The sequence below is a fragment of the Anomaloglossus baeobatrachus genome, chromosome 1, assembly GCF_048569485.1.
Source record: "Anomaloglossus baeobatrachus isolate aAnoBae1 chromosome 1, aAnoBae1.hap1, whole genome shotgun sequence".
In the NCBI taxonomy this organism is placed as follows: Eukaryota; Metazoa; Chordata; class Amphibia; order Anura; family Aromobatidae; genus Anomaloglossus; species Anomaloglossus baeobatrachus.
The window spans coordinates 365,007,893-365,032,323 of NC_134353.1; the positions used below are offsets into that span (position 1 = coordinate 365,007,893).

The 24,431-nt window shown below is 46.1% G+C and overlaps 1 protein-coding gene across 2 annotated transcripts in view; it reads left to right on the forward strand.

Annotated features, from left to right (window-relative positions):
* The window catches only part of WRN (WRN RecQ like helicase), a 345,122-nt gene that overhangs the window by 43,332 nt on the left and 277,359 nt on the right, over window positions 1-24,431 (forward strand). The window contains exon 6 of one of the 2 annotated variants that reach the window (XM_075352466.1): window positions 12,419-12,568. The exons of the other annotated variant lie outside the window; for it this stretch is intronic. Within the exon in view, the coding sequence (XP_075208581.1) occupies window positions 12,419-12,568 (150 nt within the window). The remainder of the gene's footprint in view (window positions 1-12,418; window positions 12,569-24,431) is intronic. 2 annotated transcript variants of the gene reach the window in all.

Genomic DNA, 24,431 nt, shown 5'->3' on the forward strand with positions numbered 1-24,431 from the left:
AGTGGCTGGAAGGCAAGCAGATCCGAATTCAGTCGGACAACTCCACAGCGGTGGCTTACATCAACCACCAAGGAGGAACACGCAGTCGGCAAGCCTTCCAGGAAGTCCGGCGGATTTTGATGTGGGTGGAAGCCACGGCCTCCACCATCTCCGCAGTTCACATCCCGGGCGTGGAAAACTGGGAAGCAGATTTTCTCAGTCGCCAGGGCATGGATGCAGGGGAATGGTCCCTTCACCCGGACGTGTTTCAGGAGATCTGTTGCCGCTGGGGGTTGCCGGACGTCGACCTAATGGCGTCCCGGCACAACAACAAGGTCACAGCATTCATGGCACGTTCTCACGATCACAGAGCTCTGGCGGCAGACGCCTTAGTTCAGGATTGGTCGCAGTTTCAACTCCCTTATGTGTTTCCTCCGCTGGCACTGTTGCCCAGAGTGTTACGCAAGATCAGGGCAGACTGCCGCCGCGCCATCCTCGTCGCTCCAGACTGGCCGAGGAGGTCGTGGTACCCGGATCTGTGGCATCTCACGGTCGGCCAACCGTGGGCACTACCAGACCGACCAGACTTGCTGTCTCAAGGGCCGTTTTGCCATCTGAATTCTGCGGCCCTCAACCTGACTGTGTGGCCATTGAGTCCTGGATCTTAGCGTCTTCAGGATTATCTCAAGAGGTCATTGCCACTATGAGACAGGCTAGGAAACCAACGTCCGCCAAGATCTACCACAGGACGTGGAAAATATTCCTGTCGTGGTGCTCTGCTCAGGGTTTTTCTCCCTGGCCATTTGCCTTGCCCACTTTTCTGTCCTTTCTTCAGTCCGGATTGGAAAAGGGTTTGTCACTCGGCTCCCTTAAGGGACAAGTCTCTGCGCTCTCTGTGTTTTTTCAGAAGCGCCTGGCCAGACTTCCACAGGTACGCACGTTCCTGCAGGGGGTTTGTCACATCGTCCCTCCTTACAAACGTCCGTTGGAACCCTGGGATCTGAACAGGGTGCTGATGGTTCTTCAGAAACCACCGTTCGAGCCAATGAGGGATATTTCTCTCGCACGCCTTTCGCAGAAAGTGGTTTTTCTAGTAGCAGTCACTTCACTTCGGAGAGTGTCTGAGCTAGCAGCACTGTCATGCAAAGCCCCTTTCCTGGTGTTTCACCAGTACAAGGTGGTTCTGCGTCCGGTTCCGGAATTTCTCCCTAAGGTGGTATCCCCCTTTCATCTCAATCAGGATATCTGCTTACCTTCTTTTTGTCCTCATCCAGTTCACCAATGTGAAAAGGATTTGCACTGGTTAGATCTGGTGAGAGCACTCAGATTCTACATTTCTCGTACGGCGCCCCTGCGCCGCTCGGATGCACTCCTTGTCCTTGTCGCTGGCCAGCGTAAAGGGACACAAGCTTCCAAATCAACCCTGGCTCGGTGGATCAAGGAACCAATTCTCGAAGCTTATCGTTCCTCGGGGCTTCCGGTTCCATCAGGGCTGAAGGCCCATTCTACCAGGGCCGTGGGAGCGTCCTGGGCCTTGCGGCACCAGGCTACGGCTCAGCAGGTGTGTCAGGCAGCTACCTGGTCGAGCCTGCACACTTTCACGAAACACTATCAGGTGCATACCTATGCTTCGGCAGATGCCAGCCTAGGTAGGCGAGTCCTTCAGGCGGCGGTTGCCCACCTGTAGGACGGAGCCGTTACGGCTCTATTATGAGGTATTATTTACCCACCCAGGGACTGCTTTTGGACGTCCCAATTGTCTGGGTCTCCCAATGGAGCAACAAAGAAGAAGGGAATTTTGTTTACTTACCGTAAATTCCTTTTCTTCTAGCTCCAATTGGGAGACCCAGCACCCGCCCCTGTTTTTTTGTGTACACATGTTGTTCATGTTGAATGGTTTCAGTTCTCCGATATTCCTTCGGATTGAATTTACTTTAAACCTGTTTATAATTTTTTCCTCCTTCTTGCTTTTGCACCAAAACTGAGGAGCCCGTGGGAGCACGGGGGGTGTATAGGCAGAAGGGGAGGGGCTTTACACTTTTAGTGTAATACTTTGTGTGGCCTCCGGAGGCATAGCTATACACCCAATTGTCTGGGTCTCCCAATTGGAGCTAGAAGAAAAGGAATTTACGGTAAGTAAACAAAATTCCCTTCTTTTAATGGTACTATTTTTGCGAGGATGCTACGTTTTGATTGCCTTTTATTGCATTTTGCGCAAAATTTGCAATGACAAACCCGCACTTTTGGAGTTTGGAATTGTTTTGCTGTTACACGGTTTACCGATCAGATTAATTGATTTTTTATTTTGATAGATCGGGCATTTCTGAATGTGGTGATACCAAATATGTGTATATTTTTTTAATCCTTTAATTTTCAATGGGGTGAATGGTGGGTGATTCCAACTTTTAGGGTTTTTTTTTTAAATTTTTTAAAACTTTTTTTTTCATTTTACTAGTCACCCTAGGGGACGGTAAGGATCAGCAGTCTGATCGTTCATTCATTTCTGCAGCACAGTTCTGATCAGCAGAAATGTTGCATTCTTGTTACAGCCACTGTTCTGCCGGCTGTAACAGGAACTAAGTCTTGATAGCGACAGGAGTCATCACATGACTTGTCACTACCATGGCAACCATCGGCTCCCCGAGATCGCATCACAGGGCCTCCTATGGCGGCGGTGAAAAGCGATTTTCCCGCCACGGCAATTTAAATCGCACTGTCACATTTTGACAGCGCAATATAAGGGGTTATCTGCAGAAGCAGATGGTGATTTATCCCTTCATGAGTTAGGACGTAGCATTACATCCTAGGTTGTGAAAGGGTTAAGTACATAATGTGGAATACAGTCAGGGCCAGAAATATTTGGACAGTGACACAAGTTTTGTTATTTTAGCTGTTTACAAAAACATGTTCAGAAATACAATTATATATATAATATGGGCTGAAAGTGCACACTCCCAGCTGCAATATGAGAGTTTTCACATCCAAATCGGAGAAAGGGTTTAGGAATCATAGCTCTGTAATGCATAGCCTCCTCTTTTTCAAGGGACCAAAAGTAATTGGACAAGGGACTCTAAGGGCTGCAATTAACTCTGAAGGCGTCTCCCTCGTTAACCTGTAATCAATGAAGTAGTTAAAAGGTCTGGGGTTGATTACAGGTGTGTGGTTTTGCATTTGGAAGCTGTTGCTGTGACCAGACAACATGCGGTCTAAGGAACTCTCAATTGAGGTGAAGCAGAACATCCTGAGGCTGAAAAAAAAGAAAAAATCCATCAGAGAGATAGCAGACATGCTTGGAGTAGCAAAATCAACAGTCGGGTACATTCTGAGAAAAAAGGAATTGACTGGTGAGCTTGGGAACTCAAAAAGGCCTGGGCGTCCACGGATGACAACAGTGGTGGATGATCGCCGCATACTTTCTTTGGTGAAGAAGAACCCGTTCACAACATCAACTGAAGTCCAGAACACTCTCAGTGAAGTAGGTGTATCTGTCTCTAAGTCAACAGTAAAGAGAAGACTCCATGAAAGTAAATACAAAGGGTTCACATCTAGATGCAAACCATTCATCAATTCCAAAAATAGACAGGCCAGAGTTAAATTTGCTGAAAAACACCTCATGAAGCCAGCTCAGTTCTGGAAAAGTATTCTATGGACAGATGAGACAAAGATCAACCTGTACCAGAATGATGGGAAGAAAAAAGTTTGGAGAAGAAAGGGAACGGCACATGATCCAAGGCACACCACATCCTCTGTAAAACATGGTGGAGGCAACGTGATGGCATGGGCATGCATGGCTTTCAATGGCACTGGGTCACTTGTGTTTATTGATGACATAACAGCAGACAAGAGTAGCCGGATGAATTCTGAACTGTACCGGGATATACTTTCAGCCCAGATTCAGCCAAATACCGCAAAGTTGATCGGACGGCGCTTCATAGTACAGATGGACAATGACCCCAAGCATACAGCCAAAGCTACCCAGGAGTTCATGAGTGCAAAAAGTGGAACATTCTGCAATGGCCAAGTCAATCACCAGATCTTAACCCAATTGAGCATGCATTTCACTTGCTCAAATCCAGACTTAAGACGGAAAGACCCACAAACAAGCAAGACCTGAAGGCTGCGGCTGTAAAGGCCTGGCAAAGCATTAAGAAGGAGGAAACCCAGCGTTTGGTGATGTCCATGGGTTCCAGACTTAAGGCAGTGATTGCCTCCAAAGGATTCGCAACAAAATATTGAAAATAAAAATATTTTGTTTGGGTTTGGTTTATTTGTCCAATTACTTTTGACCTCCTAAAATGTGGAGTGTTTGTAAAGAAATGTGTACAATTCCTACAATTTCTATCAGATATTTTTGTTCAAACCTTCAAATTAAACGTTACAATCTGCACTTGAATTCTGTTGTAGAGGTTTCATTTCAAATCCAATGTGGTGGCATGCAGAGCCCAACTCGCGAAAATTGTCACTGTCCAAATATTTCTGTACCGAACTGTATCTCCTGAAAAAAATTAATCAAGTGAAACAGCTTTTTTGTAGAGAGCAGTTGTGTTAAATAAAAAAGAGCAAATGATAAACATAAATTTAATACAAAAAACAGTTGGAGGAAAAAATAAAAACTTGCTGTGACACTGGTATTAGCACCATTACATTAAATTAGTATGGAAACACATTTTGACTCGCCAGTGGTAAATCACAAATGAGAATCACCTGTGATAAATTGTCGGTGCCATGTGACATGAATTAGCTAATGAATGATGACTTGAATGTTCTAAAAAGCCACATGTTAGGCTTTGTTCCTTTTGTCACTATGGTGAAGACAAAGCAGCTGTCTGAGGACGTCAGAACTGTTATTAGCAAAACTTCCAAAGGGTTTAATGCCATCTCCAAAGATCTTGGTATCCCAGTTTCAAAAGTGCACAATGTTATTAAGAAGTTTGCCAAGCATGAAATCGTCAAGAACCTCCCTGGACGTGAGCGAAAGAGGAAAATTGTCAAGAGATGTCTTCGAAGGTTGGCGCGAATGGTGAAAAAACACTACGTCAAGCATCCAAAGACCTGAAGGCCAACTTGGAACAATCTGGGGTCATGATTTCAGTACCATAGGCCGCACACTAAACCAAGTAGAGCTTTATGGGCGAAGGCCAAGGAAAAAAATATTACTAAAGAAAAAACATAAAAATAATCAACTGATCTTTGCAAAGAGTACCTTGACAAACCACAATGCATCTGGGAAAATGTTCTGTGGACAGATGTAACAAAAATAGACCTTTTTTTTTAGCAAAAAAATGCAAAGAAACAGTTTGTTTATAGACGGCACAATGAGGCTTTTAAGGAAAAGAACCACCTACCAACAGTTAAGCATGGTGGAGGATCCATAATGTTTTGGGGTTGCTTTTCTGCATCTGACACTGGAGGCCTTCACCGTATCGCAGAAACCATGAAATTGGAGAATTATCAAGAGATTTTAGAGCAAAATGTCCTACCCAGTGTAAAAAAACTTTTAAGTTGAAGATCATGGGTTCCCCAGTATGACAGTGACCCAAAGCACACATCCAAAAGTACACAGGAATGGTAGAAAAAAAAATGGACTGTGTTAATATTGCCAGCAATGAGTTCTGACCTCAACCCCATTAAAAATCATTTGGGTGATCTGAATCTGCCATTGGGAAAAAGAACCCTGCAAACATTCAAGAGCTTGAACAAGCTGCAAAGGAAGAGTGGGATAAAATACCTGCTGAGAAGTACAAGAAGCTCATAGATGGCTACAAGAAACATTTGGAGGCGGCCATCAATGCCAAGGGGTGTGCAATAAAGTATTAATTAGGGGTGCATTTATTGCTGCGCATGCTCTTTTTTCTGTTTCTTCTGTGAAGTTGTAACATGTAAGTTGACATGTTTTTTGTCGTATTACTTTGGACCACTAATTAAAAAAACCCTGAGGATATAACTTTGGTACATTTCCATTTATTTAGGAGGTATTAGATATTGATACAAGATATTGTACAGTCTATTAAAAAAATGAAGGGGTGCCAGTAATGGTGAGCAGCATTCTATGTATTGTGTTTAAGCCAGCCATAATTTTTTTTTTTTTTTAAACCAAATTTTTTATTTCTTTTCTTGTAATGGTAAAATAGGGTACAGAATGAAGAAAATAAGGGTCAACAAATCAAAATATCAAATAACATAGTCTCTACAATTTATCGATCAAATATTTGTCACGGTCATCAAATTTGCTCCTTCCCCTTCTTCGTCAATGTATATTTCCATTATTCAGTCTCCGCTACTCCCCTTCAGCATTCCTTGATAACTTGTTACAAACATTACTTGTAAACACTATCCCTCCCAATCCCCCCTCCCCTCTCCATGCGATACAACCCAGAATTTGGCCAACTATACTTTCAGCTCGCACAGGGACCCTGACAGATCTTCCTTCATGTACCATTCCGTAGACACAAATGTGGACATTATTTGTATTGTTTCTTCTCTAGAACATATAACGCTTATGAACTTTCTCCATTTACTGAAAAATTTTGCTGTCATCCTTTCTTTACACCTCTCCACCATCACCTTCTCCAACATGAGCATTTTTTCAATTGATTAACAAGTTCTTCTTTTGTTGGTGTTTCCTTCACCAGCCACTTCTGAAGAATAGCCCTTTTACTTATCATTGCTATATCATAGAAAAGATTCGGTAACTTGTCTCCCCCCTTTCTCTCCCTCCTCTCGATGCTGATAGTGAAATAACCAGACCATTGGATCCAACTCTACATTTCTATTCCAGATTTTCCTCACTAGCCCTTGGACTTGTTTCCAAAATCTTTCAATCCTTTCGCACTGCCATATCCCATGATATAGATCTGTTTTTTCTGTACCACAATTTGGACAACGCATCATCTTATCTGGATGTCTTGCATTCAGTATATTAAATCCATAGATAGCTCTATGTATGATCCTGAATTGGGTATCTCTTAAGTTCTCATTCACAATCTTCTTTCTCATCACCATCCAACCATTCAAAATCTTCTCCTCCACTTCTTGATCTCCCAACTGCTTTGCCCACCCTTCCAACATTCTTCCTGATATGTTAGGGACTAACACTTCTCTCATATTTCCATAAAGACTTGATATATTTGTGGCATGGATGTCCCTTAATATGATCGCATCCATCTGATTTGCCTCATATTCGTTATTTATGTTGTATAGTTTCTTCATTATCCCTTGTTTCACCTGTTCAAACTGGAGAGTCTGGAATGGGCGCAAGTCATACTTTGCTCTCAACTCCTCACACGTCATCCATCTCCGTTCTGTATCATGCATCAGGTTTTTTAGAGTTCCAATCCCTTTTTCCCTCCATTCTTTAAAGAGATAGTTTTCCCTTCCCTGTGGAAAGTCAGGACAAGCCCATATATTAAGGAATTTGGAGATGTTCCAGGCTAACCCGAACTTTTTCCTAACCGCCTTCCAAGTCATCACTGTGTCTCTACAAATCAGTGAGTGTTTAATGTTGGCTGGCAAATTTGGAATGGAGGTATGTAGGATTGAACTCCGGTCCCAAGGTTTACAAAATTCAGCCTCTATATCCCAGTCAGAATACCTACTTGTTCGTCTAATCCAATCGACTACATGTCTTAAGATACAGGCCAAATTGTACCCCCTGATGTTAGGTAGTCTGATCCCTCCATTTTCTGTTGATAACATTAGCTTTTTGGCACTAATCCTCGGCCTATATCCCTTCCACAAAAAAAACGTGAGAACGCTTTTGTCAATCTGTTCACATCCTAGTGTTTAAGAAGCAATGGGATTGTCTGCATTGGATAGAGAAGCTTGGAAAAGCTCATCATTTTTATTAGATGATTTCTTCCCAGAAGAGTCAACGGCAAATTTGCCCAACCTTGCAGTTCACTTTCAATTTTCTCGATCAAAGGGGAATAATTTAATGAATATATGGTCTTAGTATCCCTCCCAACCTGTACTCCCAAGTATTTAATTGTATTTCTAGCTATTGGAATGTCACATAATGCACCCCTCTCCCCCTCCGCTCTCTTTCCGTCCAAGAAGAGAATTTCACATTTGTTTTTGTTAAGTCTAAACCCTGCTAACCTCCCAAACTCCTCAATTTGGTCTATGACTCTACTCAATTGTGTTTTAGGTTTGCTCATGAACAGGATTATATCATCAGCAAATAAGGCTGAGTGCAATGACTTCCTCCCTACCTTGATCCCTTCAAACCACCCCCCCCTCATTCAAACGTCTAGCCAGTGGTTCAATAGCCAAGTTAAAGAATAGTGGTGACATCGGGCATCCTTGCCTGGTTCCCTTCATCAAAGGAAATGTTTTTGACAGAAATCCCGGGGTACTCACTCTTGCCTGAGGATTTTCATAAAGGACCCTCACAAAATTCCTAAAAGCTCCGTGTAAGCCCAGGTGATCTAACACCTGTTCCAGCCATGACCACCTCACATTGTCAAAGGCTTTCTCCACGTCCAAGGTGATCAAGGCTGGATTCTCCTCCCCCCTTCTCTCATCTACTTTACTACATCAATTGCTAGCATTACTTTCCTAATGTTTGTCACCACTGAACGTCCTTTAACAAAGCCAGCCTGGGGGAGATCTATAATCTCTGGCAATACTGCCGCTAACCTATTTGCCATCAACTTCGCTAAAATTTTTAGGTCTTGATTAATCAGCGAGACGGGCCTATAACTAGATGGGTCTTCTAAATTCTTTCCTCATTTAGGAATGAGCTTTATATAGGCTGTATTAAGTGTACCCGATATTCTTTCCCCGTCCATTATCTTATTGAATAACTCTGTCAGTATAGGTGAGATTTGATCCTTCATAATTTTGAAAAAACTGCCGCTAAAGCCATCTGGTCCCGGGGCCTTTGTCGTTTTTAAGTCTCCTGTAGCACCTCCTCCTCCGTCACCTCTTTATTCAGAGCCTGTAAATTTTCCTCTGTGAGCGTAGGCATTTTTGTTCCTTTTAACCACTCATTTCCTTCTCTCCTATCATCTAACCCCTCCTCTTTATATAAACCTGCATAGAAGTCTCCAAAATGTCGTTTATCTCTTTGGGATCTGTCGTTTTACTCCCCACAGCGTTTCTCAGTGTCATCGGTCGTCGTCCCCTTGCCAGATTTGCCAATAACTTCCCTGCCTTGTTCCCGAAACGATTCAACTCTGCCTCTTGTGGTGTCCTGTACATACCTTCTTTCCTTTCTACCCAGTTCTCAAAATTGCCCTTCGCCTCCACCCACTTTGCTTTTGTCACCCTTGATGGTTTTTCTAAGAAGTCAGTATATGCTTCCCTGACTGCCCGGCTAGCCTCCTGAAACTTTACTTGTGCCTATCGTTTCGCCTTTGTCGTATATCCTATCACTTTTCCTCTCAAAACTCCCTTAGCAGTCTCCCAATACAATAGTGTTTCCCCACTGTGCTCCTGATTCGTCAATGTATAATCCACCCACCATTCTCTCAGTATTCTATGGAAGTTCTTGTCCAAAGTCAAGAATGAGGGGAAGCGCCATATATAATCCTGTCCTCTCTGAACTTTGTCAGCTATACTGACTACCACTGGGCTATGATCCGATATTACCATAGTCTCTATAACTATCTCTTCTACCCTCTGCAATAAATTCTCACTTGTCAGCCAAAGGTCAATCCTTGACCAAGAGTCGTGTGGGTGGGAATAGTGTGTAAATTCTCTCTCTTGCGGGTGATATAATCTCCAGCAATTCTGTAGTGTAGTTGTATTTAACAATGCTCTCAGCGACCCCTCCGTGTTCCTCCCCTGCTTCCCCTGACTCCTCCTGTCTTCTTCCTGAGAAACCACTGTATTGAAGTCTCCCCCCACTAATTTACATATATCCCCATCCAGCAAAATCTTATTAGCTATATTTTAAAAAAAAACCCTTTGTTCCATATTGGGTGCATATATATTGTGGATACTAAAAGTGCCTTGAGTACCTGAAATCTTTATATGTATGTATCTTCCTTCTTCATCTGAATCTTGTGTTTCCACCTCGTGTGCAAAGTTTTTATTGATCAAAATAAGAACCCCTGCTTTCCTACCTTTTGAGGCCGACCCATATACCCTTCCCACCCACATCTTGTTCATACGGAAGAACTCATCCTTTTGCAAGTGCGTCTCCTGTAATAAAGCAATATCAACCTTAAGCTTTTTGAGATGACGTAGTATCATATTTCGTTTGTGAGGCGATCTGAGTCCCTTAACATTCCATGTAATGAGCTAAACCATAATCCCCAAAATCAACAGTTCCTTTTTCAGGCCGTGTCACATGGATTCCCCAACTCTCTTCCCCTCCCCTCTCCTCCCCCAACTGTGTATAACCCCTCCCATCCCCAACTTTACAAATACAATTAACGTCTTCCATTTTTTCTGAGATGATTGAGACTCCTTTCAAACCCCTGCTTTAAGTCAAGCTCTCCATGAAGCCACCCCACTAAGTCACCTCTCCCCCTCTATTGGCTATTAGCTCCTTGCCCCTAAACAACCTTTATAAATTTATCAAGCTCCTAAAACCGTCATTAAGAGAAGAAAAAGAGAGAGAGAAGAGAAAAAAAAAAACATTAGTAAATGATAAAAGGGAAAAAGTGATAAGCATGAAAGAGAGAGAGAAAAAGGGAGCGAAAGAAAGAGATAGAGAAGAAAGAGAGGAGGTAGGTGAGACTTTAGAGAGTTGAGGCACATTTGTCACCATACGGCTCCATTCAGCAGTCTCAAATTAAGTCCTTGTCTTGCCTGCTTGTTCATGAGCTGCTGCCTCTTCCTCCTCTTTTCCCAGCTGAAGTCGCCATCTGTCGCTTTTCCTTCGGACTGGCTGGTCTGGATCTCGATTGACTCCACTCTGGCTCGTTGTCTGGTCTAACTGCAGATGTTATGTTTGCAGGATCTGCATGTTTCGGATCAGTGAAAGTCCCTTCTTTTCCATTCCTCTCCTGTCGCCGTGTTCTCCCGTCCTGTAGTATCTCTCGCTCCGCCTCTGAAGGATCCCAAAAAGTCTTTGTGACCCCCATCTGCTCCTCTTACTCTTAGTATTGCTGGGTATAAAAGCTGAAATGTAATGTTTTTGTGATAGAGGGCAGTGCAGATCTGGCTAAATGCTTTTCTTTTTCATGTGACTTCTGCCGAATAGTCGCCAAATAGTAGAATCTTGTGTCCCTGAATGCATAGTGCCTGTTTCCTATTCCTGAAGGCCCGTAGAATTTCTTCTTTATCTTTTGTATTCCAGGTATTTTATAATAACCTGTCTTGCTCTGGACATTTCACCTTGCTTGGAGGTATTATCATTGTTACTGTGACCATCTCTTTGCTCCCTTATGGGTCCCACTCTGTGCGCTCTTTCTACACGGCAGCTATGTGGTAAGCCTAAAGCCTGGGGTAATTTTTTCACAGATTGAGTCCAAATATTTTGTTGTCACTGTCCTAGGCAGACCCACCAGCCTTAAATTATTCCTCCTAGATCTGTTTTCGAGAACTTCTATTTTATCCTTCATAAGCTGCGCATTAGTGTTTAGCTCCTTAAATCTGCCCTCCAATCTTGTCAGATTCTCTTCAGCATCAGAAACTCTTTGCTCTACCTCTGTCAGTCTCATATCATGGTGCTCTACATCCTCCTGCAGCGCAGCCAAAGCCTTCTTCACAGGTTTCTATTGCCTCTCTGATGTCTGCTGTCAGATGATCTGCCACTTCTTTTGCCAGTCTTTTGTAATCAATCTCATATCTTTCCCCCAAGCCCAATGTCTCTGTACCACTCTGCATACTCTGAATTCTACTGTTATCTTGGCCTCCTGCACATTGCTGCAGCTGCCCTTGTGGTTCCTCTCCCTCCTCCCCCTCCTTCCTCCTCACTGTGGGTGCCATGTTATCTGCACTCACCCCCTCCTCCCTCTGCTCTGCTCTGGGCTTGAATGGTGTTCCTCCACTTCTGAGGAGATAACGATCCATGCACTGACAGCTGGTAATTCAGTGCAGTCTCTCTATGTTGGTCTAGGGTGCTGTTTGCTTCTGTTAGTCGCTGTATATTGCAGTGGCTGTATGGAGCTGCTTCTTCCCCCTCCTCACATCTCAGCGCAGGAACAGGAAGTGCCAGCCATAATTTTAAGAACACTCTCATTCAACTATTTCTTGGCGCACTCACACAATACAGTGTGCTAGGTTGTATCAGTGGCAAAGCCAATTAAGCCACTATCTCATACCCCTCAACAACGTATTGCTAATGAAGCAATGGGTCAGGCATGTTGAAATCTGAAATTGAACCTGCCATCGAGGACTCCCAATCCCATATGTTAGAAAACGATACAACTTTTTTCTTGCGTTGCTAGCTAGTTTTTGTTAAGACCAGTAACATATATTTTTATCCATTTGGTTTGCACTTTTTGTGCCCATGACTAAACATAACATTTCTTCTTACTATTTGTAGCTTCAGTGTAAGGAAAAGTGGAGTCTCAATGGCTTGGTCAAACACCTATTCAACAAGCAGCTTCTGAAAGATGACTCTGTACGTTGCAGTGACTGGGATCGACTTCCCCTTAGTGAGGACCAGAAGATCTATGCTGCCTCAGATGCATATGTAAGTGTGAATGACATTAAATATAGTTAATATTTTTTTACTAGAAAGTGGCCCGATTCTAACATATCGGGTAGTCTAGAATGTGTATGTAGGTTAGCAGACTGAATAATAGGGTAATGAATGGACTGGATGGGTTAGGTTTAATTTAGTATTCTTATAATTGCTTATTCGTTTTAAAATGACAAACAACAGAAGGAACAGTTTTAATAGATGAGTCTAATGTTTAATGATGTCCATGGCTTGTAATGAAAGAAGGCCATGAATAGTGTAAAGTTAAGTAAAAATATGCTGATGCTGTGATCCTGCGGGGTAATGTGTGCGGGGGGCGGAGTGCAGGGAGGCCATGGCGCTGGGGACTGCACGGCTGGGGACAGGTGACTATTCGTGTGTGTGTTCAGTGTATACATGCAGACTGCGGGGGGGGGGGGCGGAGTCGAGCGGGGTAATGTGTGCTGGGAGGTTGGAGCCGAGTGGGGTCATGGGGCTGAGGACGTCAGTGCTGGGGACTGCATGGCTGGGGACAGGTGACAATTCGTGTGTGTGTGTGTTCAGTGTATACATGCGGAGTGCGGGGTCGGGGGTGGAGTTGAGTGGGGTCATGTGTGCGGGGGGCGGAGGCGAGCAGTGGTATGTATCGGCTGGGTTGCCGGCGTGGGCTCCCGGGTTTGCAGCACTCACCGGGGATCCGGGGGTCCGTGTGGGTGCGGGGAAAAGTGTCGGCCCTTAGTTTGGGCTGTTCAGTTAGCTGAGCCGTTGGTCGCAGGCTCTTTAACGCGCGGTGTGGCGACGGTTGTTACTGTAATGACGTCATTTTGGAGCAAGACAGACAGAATAAGGCAATTATATATATATATAGATTTTTTTTTAGTTTATGGCTGATAGAATTAATGTCTGTTTTTAATATACAGTGGAACCTCGCTTAACGAGTAACCCAGTTAACGAGAATTTCGCTTAACAAGCAAAGCTTTCTGTAAATTTGTAACTCGGTTTACGAGAAAGCTTTGGTGTACGAGCAAAATCCTCACTGCACACACTTACGGGTTCCGTACATCCACCGCGCTCTAACCGACTCTTGCAGTCCACACAAACATACACAAGCATGCACAAAACACACACAAACAAACATGCACGCACACACATACAGTATTATGCTCACCTTACCTTCCGTTCCATCGCCGGTCTCATGGTTCTTGTAGTTCGCCAGTACATTGCGACGAGGGAGGAATCCTCGCGGCGAACTACAAGATCCAGGAGGCCGATGATGGAACGGAAGGTAAGGTGAGCATAATATGTGTACCTTCCGATCCATCGCCGGCCTCCTGGGTCCTGTAGTTCGCCGGTATAGGCTGTGTATCGGCAAGCATCACGACAAGGCAGGCACTTCCGCTGTCAGCCGCTACTCAAAGGCATCGCGCTGGCCAATCAGAGGCAAGCGGCTCCTGCCTTTGACGTCAGCGCTCCTGGGTGCGGAAGTTCCTCCCTCTTCGTGATGGTAACCCGATACACAGCCCGTACTAGCGAACAGAAAGTCCCAGGAGACCGGCGATGGAACGGAAGGTAAGGTGAGCATAATATGTGCGTGCTTGTGCGTGTTTCTGTGTGTTTCTGTGTGTTTCTGTGTGTGTGTTTGTGTGTGTTTGTGTGTGTGTGTGTTTGTGTGTGTTTGTGTGTGTTTGTGCATGTGTGGAATGGCACAATAGGGGACCAGGATGGGACATTTAACAAGTTGTGGAACAAATTGTCTGCATTGCAATGATTTCCTATGGGAAATCTTGCTTTCCTGAACGAGTAACTTGGTTAACAAGCACAGTCCCAGAACGGAGTGTTCTCGTTAACCAAGGTTCCACTGTATATTGTACCAGAGTTGCTACTTAGACCACAGAGTACTGCACAGAAAGTGACATTTCGGGCAACTACTTGTACGTAGTCTGTGCAACATGCATGTCAAACTGTCTTCACTATTGGTTGGGTGTAAAAACTGGGATAGGACTTAGTTGCTAGTGGTGGAAGAGAACGATGAACACCCCAGACAGTCTCAGCTTAAGTGCTTCATTTAGGGTCCTTAGTAGAGATGAGCGAACCGGTCCCGGTTCGGCTCGAGGCGGTTCGCCGAACGGGGGGTCTGGCTCGAGTTCGGCTCGTCGAACGTTCGACGAACCGAACTCGAGCCCATAGGAAACAATGGCAGGCAATCACAAACACAGTAAAACACCTAGAAAACACCCTGAAAGGTGTCCAAAAGGTGACAAACAACTCACAACATAACACAAACACATGGGAAAGTGACAAGGACATATACTCATGTGAAAACAAAACAGCTGGACAAGGAAAAAGAGGGAGACACACAGATATATGAGTATATGCAAAGAAACATCGATTCCATTATTGTGCAACTTGAGCCCTGCTCATTTTAGGCTTCCAATCTGGATAAATTGCCTGAGCTCGCCACGTACGCCTTGAGGATCTTGTCGTGTCCTGCAGCCAGCGTTCTCTCGGAACCTGTCTTCAGTGCTGCTGGGGGTCTGCTGGCAGATAAGCACACGTGTCTGTCCACTGACAATGTGGACCTGGCTCTCAGAGGACTTTTCTTCCCCTGGGTCAGCCAGGGGAGGCGAAAGGCACGCGTATTTTTGAGAGTGCTTCATGCAAAGCATCTTTTTCTTTGTCAAAAGGGGGGCTCAACCGATGCCAGTCAAGTGGGGTGTGTGTGGCCCAGTTAGTGGCAACGAGGGAGACTGTGGTTGGAGTCCCCTCGCTGTGTCTCTAAAAGAACCAAGATGAACAAGTCATGGCTCTCAGAGGACTTTTCTTCCCCTGGGTCAGCCAGGGGACGGGAAAGGCACGCGTATTTTTGAGAGTGCTTCATGCAAAGCATCTTTTTCTTTTTCAAAAGGGGGCTCAACCGATGCCAGTCAAGTGGGGTGTGTGTGGCCCAGTTAGTGGCAACGAGGGAGACTGTGGTTGGAGTCCCCTCGCTGTGTCTCTAAAAGAACCAAGATGAACAAGTCATGGCTCTCAGAGGACTTTTCTTCCCCTGGGTCAGCCAGGGGACGGGAAAGGCACGCGTATTTTTGAGAGTGCTTCATGCAAAGCATCTTTTTCTTTGTCAAAAGGGGGGGTCAACCGATGCCAGTCAAGTGGGGTGTGTGTGGCCCAGTTAGTGGCAACGAGGGAGACTGTGGTTGGAGTCCCCTCGCTGTGTTTTACATGCTTTTAGAAGGGCATGAAATGGCTTGGAGGTTGACTTTCATCATATGCAAACTGTTGGCTACCAAAATGCTGCCTTTCCAACAACTGTGGTTATAGGCAATGAGGAACATACTGATGAAGATGAGACGCAGATACCCGATTGGGATGACAACTTAAATATTCGGTCAGGGCAAGAAGAAACTCGGTCTGAGGGGTAGGGGAGTGCAAACACAACAATTGATGATTAAGTTCTAGATCACACCTACTGTCAACCCACAGTCAGACACTCGAGGAGGTCAACAGAGGCGGTGGAGGAGGATGCAACCGACGTCGAAGTAACCTGGCGCCTTCCTGGACACAGTCGGAGCACTGGTAGCACGTCTACAACTGCATCCTCAGCCACCACTCTGCCTCTGAGCATTATTCGGGGTGGATCAACAGGTCGCATGGCCTCTAAGCCTTGCCTAGCCAGGTCCTTTTTTGACATAGAAAAAGATCGCCCAAATTATGTGATCTGTAAAATTTGTCATGGTTCTCTTAGTAGAGGTCAAAACCTCAGCAGTTTGACAACTTCTTCCATGAATCGTCACATGAATAAATATCATATGGCCCGATGGGAAGCTCACCGTGCTGCAATGCGGCCTAGCGGAGCGAACCATCCACCGCCTGCCCCTTCCAGTGCATCCGCGCGCTCGTCATCTTCTAGGACTGTGGGGACAGCTGTCACACCTGTTTTTCCACCCACAACTTCCACCACTGTAACCGCAACAGGCAGTTTGCTTGGTAGGTCGTCAGTTGGTTTGGAAGGGGAAACAAGTGAGTGTGTACAGCTCTCTCAGACATCGATAGCACCAACTTTGGATGAAGGCAACATCATGTCTCCGCCTGCACTTTCCTCACAAAGCTGCATTTTTCCAGGGACACCCGACTCAACACCGTCTACACACAGCAGCCAGATCTCTGTCCCTCAGATGTGGTCAAATAAAAGGCCACTTCCTGCGACCCATGACAAAGCGAAGAGGTTGACTCTATCCCTCTGTAAGCTGTTGACTACAGAAATGCTGCCTTTCCGCCTAGTGGACACACAGGATTTTAGAGACCTTATGTCTGTCGCTGTGCCCCAGTACCAGATGCCTAGTCGCCACTACTTCTCTAAGAAAGGTGTGCCCGCGCTACACCAGCATGTCGCACACAACATCACCGCTTCCTTGAGAAACTCTGTGTGTGAACGGGTGCATTTCACCACCGATACTTGGACCAGTAAGCATGGACAGGGACGTTACATGTCGCTGACTGGCCACTGGGTAACTATGGTGATAGATGGTGAAGGGTCTGCTGCACAAGTCTTGCCGTCCCCACGACTTGTGTGTCAATCCTCTGTCTGTCCAAGTTCCGCCACTGCTTCTGCATCCTCCACCTCATCTGGGTCCTCCACCTCCGCCCCAAGCCTGCCTGGTCAGGCCACCAGCGTTCTCACTGCGCAGAAGGAATCACGCACCCCTCATTACTATGCTGGTAGCAGAGCGCAACGGCATCAGGCGGTCTTTAGCTTGACATGTCTTTGAAATAGGAGTCACACAGCGACTGAGTTGTGGGCAGCTCTGGAGACTGATTTTGATAAATGGTTGTCTCCACTCAACCTGCAGCCTGGTAAGGCCGTGTGCGACAATGCTGCAAACCTGGGTGCGGCCCTTCGCCTGGGCAAGGTGACACACGTGCCTTGTATGGCTCACGTGTTTAACCTTGTTGTCCAGCAATTTTTAACACACTATCCCGGCCTAGATGGCCTTCTGACCAGGGCACGGAAACTGTCTGCAGTGCTCACTTCCGCCGTTCAACCGCCGCACCTGAGCGACTTGCATCGCTCCAGAAGTCTTTCGGCCTGCCGGTTCATCGCCTGAAATGCGATGTGGCGACACGCTGGAATTCAACTCTCCACATGTTACAGCGACTGTGGCAGCACCGGCGAGCCCTGGTGCAATACGTCATGATGTATAGCCTGGGCCAACGAGATGCAGAAGTGGGGCAGATCACCCTGATGGAGTGATCTCAGATCAAGGACCTATGCACCCTTCTGCACAGTTTCGACATGGCGACGAATATGTTTAGCGCTGACAATGCCATTATCAGCATGACGATTACAGTCATTTACATGCTGGAGCACACGCTAAACACTATTCGTAGTCAGGGGGTGGGACAACAGGAAGGGGAGGAACTACAGGAGGATTCATATGCGCAAGACACAACAACATCACCAAGGTCCAGACGTTCATCATCACCAACGCGGCAGGCATGGGACCATGGGGGACAGGGATCAACAAGGGCGCATGGTAGCAGGTGAGATGTTGAGGAAGGTGCAGGAGGACATGAAGATATGGAGGACGAACTGTCCATGGACATGGAAGACTCAGCAGATGAGGGGGACCTTGGTCAAATTTCAGTTGAAAGAGGTTGGGGGGAGATGACAGAGGAAGAAAGAACGGTTAGCACCTCTATGCCACAAACACAGCGTGGACTTGGTGCGCATGGCTGCGCAAGACACATGAGTGCCTTCTTGTTGCACTACCTCCAACATGACCCTCGTATTGTCAAAATTAGAAGTGATGATGACTACTGGCTTGCCACACTATTAGATCCCCGGGACAAGTCCAAATTTTGTGACATAATTCCACCCATAGAAAGGGACGCACGTATGCAGGAGTATCAGCAGAAGCTGTTACTCGATCTTAGCTCGGCTTTTCCACCAAACAACCGTGCAGGTGAAGGGAGTGATTCTCCCAGTTGTAACTTGACAAACATGGGACGGCCTCGTCATCTTCAACAGTCTACCCGTACCAGTAGGACCGTATCTGGTGCTGGTAACAGCAATTTTATGGAATCTTTTCATAATTTTTTTAGACCCTCCTTTGCAAGGCCACCAGAGACAACAAGTCTGACACATAGTCAACGGATGGAGAGGATGATACAGGAGTATCTCCAAATGAACATCGATGCAATGACTTTGCAAATGGAGCCTTGCTCCTTTTGTGCTTCAAATCTAGAAAAATGTCAAGAGCTCTCCAGTTACGCCTCGAAGATTTTGTCGTGTCCAGCTGCCAGCGTTGTCTCTGAACGTGTCTTCAGTGCTGCTGGGTGTGTGCTGACAGATAAGCGCACGCGTCTGTCCAGTGACAATGTGGACAGACTGACGTTCATCAAAATGAACAAGTCATGGATCCAGAAGGAATTTACTACCCCTGTGTCATCCTGGGGAGAGTAAATGCTTGTGGATTTGGAATGTGCTTGATGCAAATCAAAACATCCTGTTTGCAACTAGGGCACAAGTGCTGCCACTGATAAGGTGTCTGTGTGGGGCCCAATTTTTGGAAAAAAAGGGAGACTCCGCTTGGAGTAACCCTTGCTTGCTGTGTTTTTTAAAAATGATACAAGATGAACAGATCTGAAGGCAAGATGAAGCCAACATCATGTCTCCGCCTGCACTTTTCTCACAAACCTGCATTTTTCCAGGGACACCCTACTCAACACCGTCTACAGACAGCAGCCAGATCTCTGTCCCTCAGATGTGGTCAAATAAAAGGCCACTTACTGCGACCCATGACAAAGCTAAGTGGTTGACTCTATCCCTCTGTAAGCTGTTGGCTACCGAAATGCTGCCTTTACGCGTAGTGGACACACAGGATTTTACAGACCTTATGTCTGTCGCTGTGCCCCAGTACCAGATGCCCAATCACCACTGCTTCTCCAAGAAAAGCATGCCCGCGCTACACCGGCATGTCGCACACAACATCACCACTTCCTTGAGAAAATCTGTGTGCGACAGGGTGCATTTCAACACAGATACTTGGACCAGTAAGCATAGACAGGGTCATTACATGTCACTGACTGGGCACTGGCAAACTATGGTGAGAGATGGAGAAGGGTCTGCTGTACAAGTCTTGCCGTCCCCACGAGTTGTTTCAATCCTTGTTCTGTATGTAGAAGTTAATACACTGCTTCTGCCTCTTCAACCTCGTGTGGGTCCTCTACCTTTGCGCAAACCCTGTGTGGTCAGGCCACCCTTCCTTGCAACTGCGCACAAGGACTACCACACACCTCCTTACTATGCTGGCAGCAGAGCTCAATGCCATCAGGCGGTCAAAGTTTTACTTTGAAATGTATGGGAAATGTGAGTCACACCGCTATTACAGAGAATAGTAGTCAGGCAGGGTCAAAACATTAATTGAGGAACAGGAACAGAATGGGACGGCCAGGACTTAATCAGAAAACAAGCAGAGGTGAAATGCGTATCGGCCAACAAGGTACATAAACAGCAAGCAGGAAAAGTAGTCAGGTAACAAGCACACAAAATCATAAAACTGAACTGGGGGTAAAATTAACCAGAGGTTCATAGCTATGTCTGGCAGTGGTCTGCAGACAGGATGGGCATAAAAAAGGGTGTGGTGTCTTCCCATTGGTTGTAGCTGAATGATGGTATTTCATCTGTGAGATACCCACCAGCTACATTCAGCCAGAGATTCTGCATCTGTCAAGGTAATGCAGCCCAGTGGGTGAGCATAACCTGCGTCCACCTGCGCCGCTGGCATCGACTACTCTCCCATCATCAGCACTATTCATGAAAGGAACACGTTGTCACCTGGCGACCGGAGTACAAATTGACGGAGCGGACTCCGTTGGTGACTTAACAGCCGTGTGCGGCAATGATGCAAACCTGGCTGCGGGCCATCCTCAGGGCAATGTGACACACGTGCCTTTTATGGCTCACGTGTTGATCCGAATTCTCCAGCAATTTTTAAAACACCATCACGGCCTACATGGCCTTGTGCAGCGGGCACGCTCGCTATGTGCTCACTTCCATCGTGCGCACACAGCAGCTCAACAACTTTCATCACTCCGGAAGTCTTAGGGTCTGGCAGTTAAACGCCGGAAATGCGATGTTCCGACACGCAGGAATTGGAATCTGCACATGTTGCAGCGTGTGTGGCAGCACCGCAGAGCCCTGCTGAAATACGGTAAGACATATAGCCTGGGATAAGTTGATCCAGAGGTGGTGCAGATCACGCTGCTGGAGTGGTGTCAGATCAAGGACCTATGCACCCTGCTACACAGTTTTGAAATGTCGACGAAGATGTTTAGCACTGGCAATGTCATTCTCAGCGTGACAATTCTGGTCATCTACATGATGGAGCACACTGTAATTATTATTCGGAGTCAGGTGTTGGGACAAGAGGAAGGGGAGGAAGTACAGGAGGAGTCATATGCGGAAGGGATAACAAGATCTACGAGGTCCAGATGGTCAGCGGCACCTATGCGGCAGTCATGGTGAGGGAGAGGGATTAACAAGGGCGCATAGTATCAGCAAAAAGTGTTGATGAAAGTGCAGGAGCCCATGAAGAAATGGAGGACGAACTGGCGATGGGCATGGAAGACTCAGCAGATGAGTGAGAGCTTGCTCACATTTCGGTTGTGCGAGGTTGTGGGTAGAGGGCAGAGGAAGGATGCACGATTCTCACCTCTCTGCCACCAACACACCAAGGACTTGGTCCTCCTGGATGCACAAGACACATGAGCGCCTTCTTGCTGCACTACCTACATGACCCTCGGATTGTATGAATTTGAAGTAATCCTGAATACTGGGTTGCCACACTGTTAGATCCCCGGTACAAGACAAAATTTGGCGAACTAATTCCTGCCATAGAAATAGACGCACGTATACAGGAGTATCTGCAGAATGTGGTACGCAATCTTAGATCTACTTTTCCACTAAACACCAGTGCTGCACAGAGTGAATCTCAACACTTTGTCATGGATAGGAGGAAATGGTCTTTTACTTGTCCACATCGGAGGGACCGAGGGATGGCTGCTGTGCTGAGATGGCGTTGAGTACGGTGTCCCTGCACAGTTGCACTTTTGGTCATATCCCAAAATGAGTTGAAAAAGGACAGATGCTGTTGGAAAGGGGAACAGGTGTGTTGGAAAGGGGAAAAAAATTTGGGTCCGTGGATTTGGTGGTTAAACAACTGTAACATTTGCTGAAGAAACAACATCTGTTACAGTGGGACTGGCAGATTTGGATAAAGTGGTATATAATCTGTGACCGCTATATAACAAAAATTAATAAGAAAAGAAAGAGAAAGGTATATATCACCTTCAGCAGTCAGTGTCCACCGTGCTCCCAGTTGGAAAAGGAGAGGTTGGCAACTTGAAGGTTTGGTGGAGGATACAGAGCTGTGTGGCTATGAAACTAATAGTAGCCTGAACCGAGTTAGACGCCATTCGGATCTGGAGACTGTGAGCCCTGTTAGCGTCACAGGGTCCACATGCCCACCCAGCCCAGGAACTCCCTGTTAACAACACAGGGGCCATTGAGTACGCTGACCGTGTGCGTAGGGGCCACACCTGTGGACAGCAGGCGCATCAGCAGCAGCAGGCCTGTTAATGCCACTGGGCTGCACAAGCAGGACTGTTAGGACAGGAGCTGGTCTTAACCGTTCTGCGTTACCAACTGTGGTGGTGGCCTGCATCCACCACCCTATCCCTGCCTACCTCTGGCCTAAAGCCGCAATGGGTTCAACACATGGAGGTGTGCTCTTTCGGAGCATAATAGAAGACTGCGCACCTCCTTGTTGGCTCCAGCCCCTTTTATAACCTGGGTCCGCCCCAAACCAGGGTGAACCACAATGCACCTCCTGGAGACAAAAGCAGAGTGACACGTCATGAGTGGCATAACTAGCGTCCTATTTGGAAACGCAACTTCAATGATGACCTCATGGCTGCCATGACCCAAACACCTCACCAGTCATCGTCTGACCATCAATAATGCGGTGACAAGTCATAGGTGTGGGCCTCTGCAAGCCATTTGGGAGGACACCTGATGCCCTGTGGTCTATATGGGACCCCCACATCAGGGCCAGGGCCAAAGAGTTCATTACCGGACCTAGTCTCTGATGCAGGAAGTGCCTGAGCATGCTCAGTAGCATGAAATACAGTCTCTGAAAAAAGACTATCAGCTTTAGCATGGTGTCTAGGCACAAAACAGGACTTAGACCCGGCACAGAATGCAAGCACCTGTGCAAAGAGGCTTTTCACACTTAGTGTGGGAGCATGCGCTGTATCCCGAAATGAAGACTTAGCGTCAGGAATGGCACAGTCAGGCTGAGCATACTCACTAGGCGAAACACTGTAATTATGCTGCAGCTGGGGTACATCGGCACACGCATGCGCACTAGCTGCCTCTCCACACTTAGACGTGGAGGGGAAATTTGTCTTGGAGATGCTGTCTATGAACAGAAGGAAAAGCTAAAGGAAGCCTGACTTTCTATCCCTCCGAATTATGAAATGCAGCAATGAATTCCATGAGTTTGCTATAACATTAGCGTAGCTAAATGTGCATGAGGGTGTGATGTAGAGGTGCTAGAAATAGCTTGTCACCAGTGGGGCACTAATGGAATACAACAGCCAGTTCTATGATGCCACAAAATGGCAGTATTTTGTGCTATCATTATAGCTTATTAAAAACAGAGCACGAGGTTGTCATGCAGAGGTGCTGCACATAGATTTGCAGTAGTGTGAGTTTAGGATACAACTAGGTACACTGAGTGTTTGCTACTATAAATGGCTGAGTTTAAAAAAGTTTGAGTGTGCAATGCAGGCAGACGTGCTGCAAATAACGTTCCAATACTGTGAATTGACAAAAGTACAATAGCCACGTTTAGGATACAACTAGGTACAGTGAGTGTTTGCTAGTATAATGGCTGAGTTTAAAAAAGTTAGAGTGTGAAATGCAGGCAGACGTGCTGCAAATAACGTTCCAATACTGTGAATAGACAAAAGTACAATAGCCACGTTTAGGATACAACTAGGTACACTGAGTGTTTGCTAGTATAATGGCTTAGTAACAATGAGTTGTAGTGTGCAATGCAGGCAGACGTGCTCTGCAAATGTCTTTGCACTAGTGGGACTATAGCAAAGTCCAATAGCCACGTTTAGGATGCCACTAGGTACACTGAGTGTTTGCTAGTAAAATTGCTTAGTTTAAAAAAGTTGGAGTGTGCAATGCAGGCAGATGTGCTCTGCTAATATCTTTGCACTATTGGGACTATAGCAAAGTCCAATAGCCACGTATAGGATGCCACTAGGTACACTGAGTGTTTGCTAGTATAATGGCTTAGTTAAAATGAGTTTGAGTGTGCAATGCAGGCAGACGCGCTATGCAAATGTCTTTGCACTAGTGGGACTATAGCAAAGTCCAATAGCCACGTATAGGATGCCACTAGGTACACTGAGTGTTTGCTAGTATAATGGCTTGGTTTTAATGAGTTGGAGTGTGCAATGCAGGCAGACGCGCTCTGCAAATGTCTTTGCACTAGTGGGACTATAGCAAAGTCCAATAGCCACGTATAGGATGCCACTAGGTACACTGAGTGTTTGCTAGTATAATGGCTTGGTTAGAATGAGTTGTAGTGTGCAATGCAGGCAGATGTGCTCTGCTAATGTCTTTGCACTAGTGGGACTATAGCAAAGTCCAATAGCCACGTATAGGATGCCACTAGGTACACTGAGTGTTTGCTAGTATAATGGCTTAGTTAAAATGAGTTTGAGTGTGCAATGCAGGCAGACGCGCTATGCAAATGTCTTTGCACTAGTGGGACTATAGCAAAGTCCAATAGCCACGTAT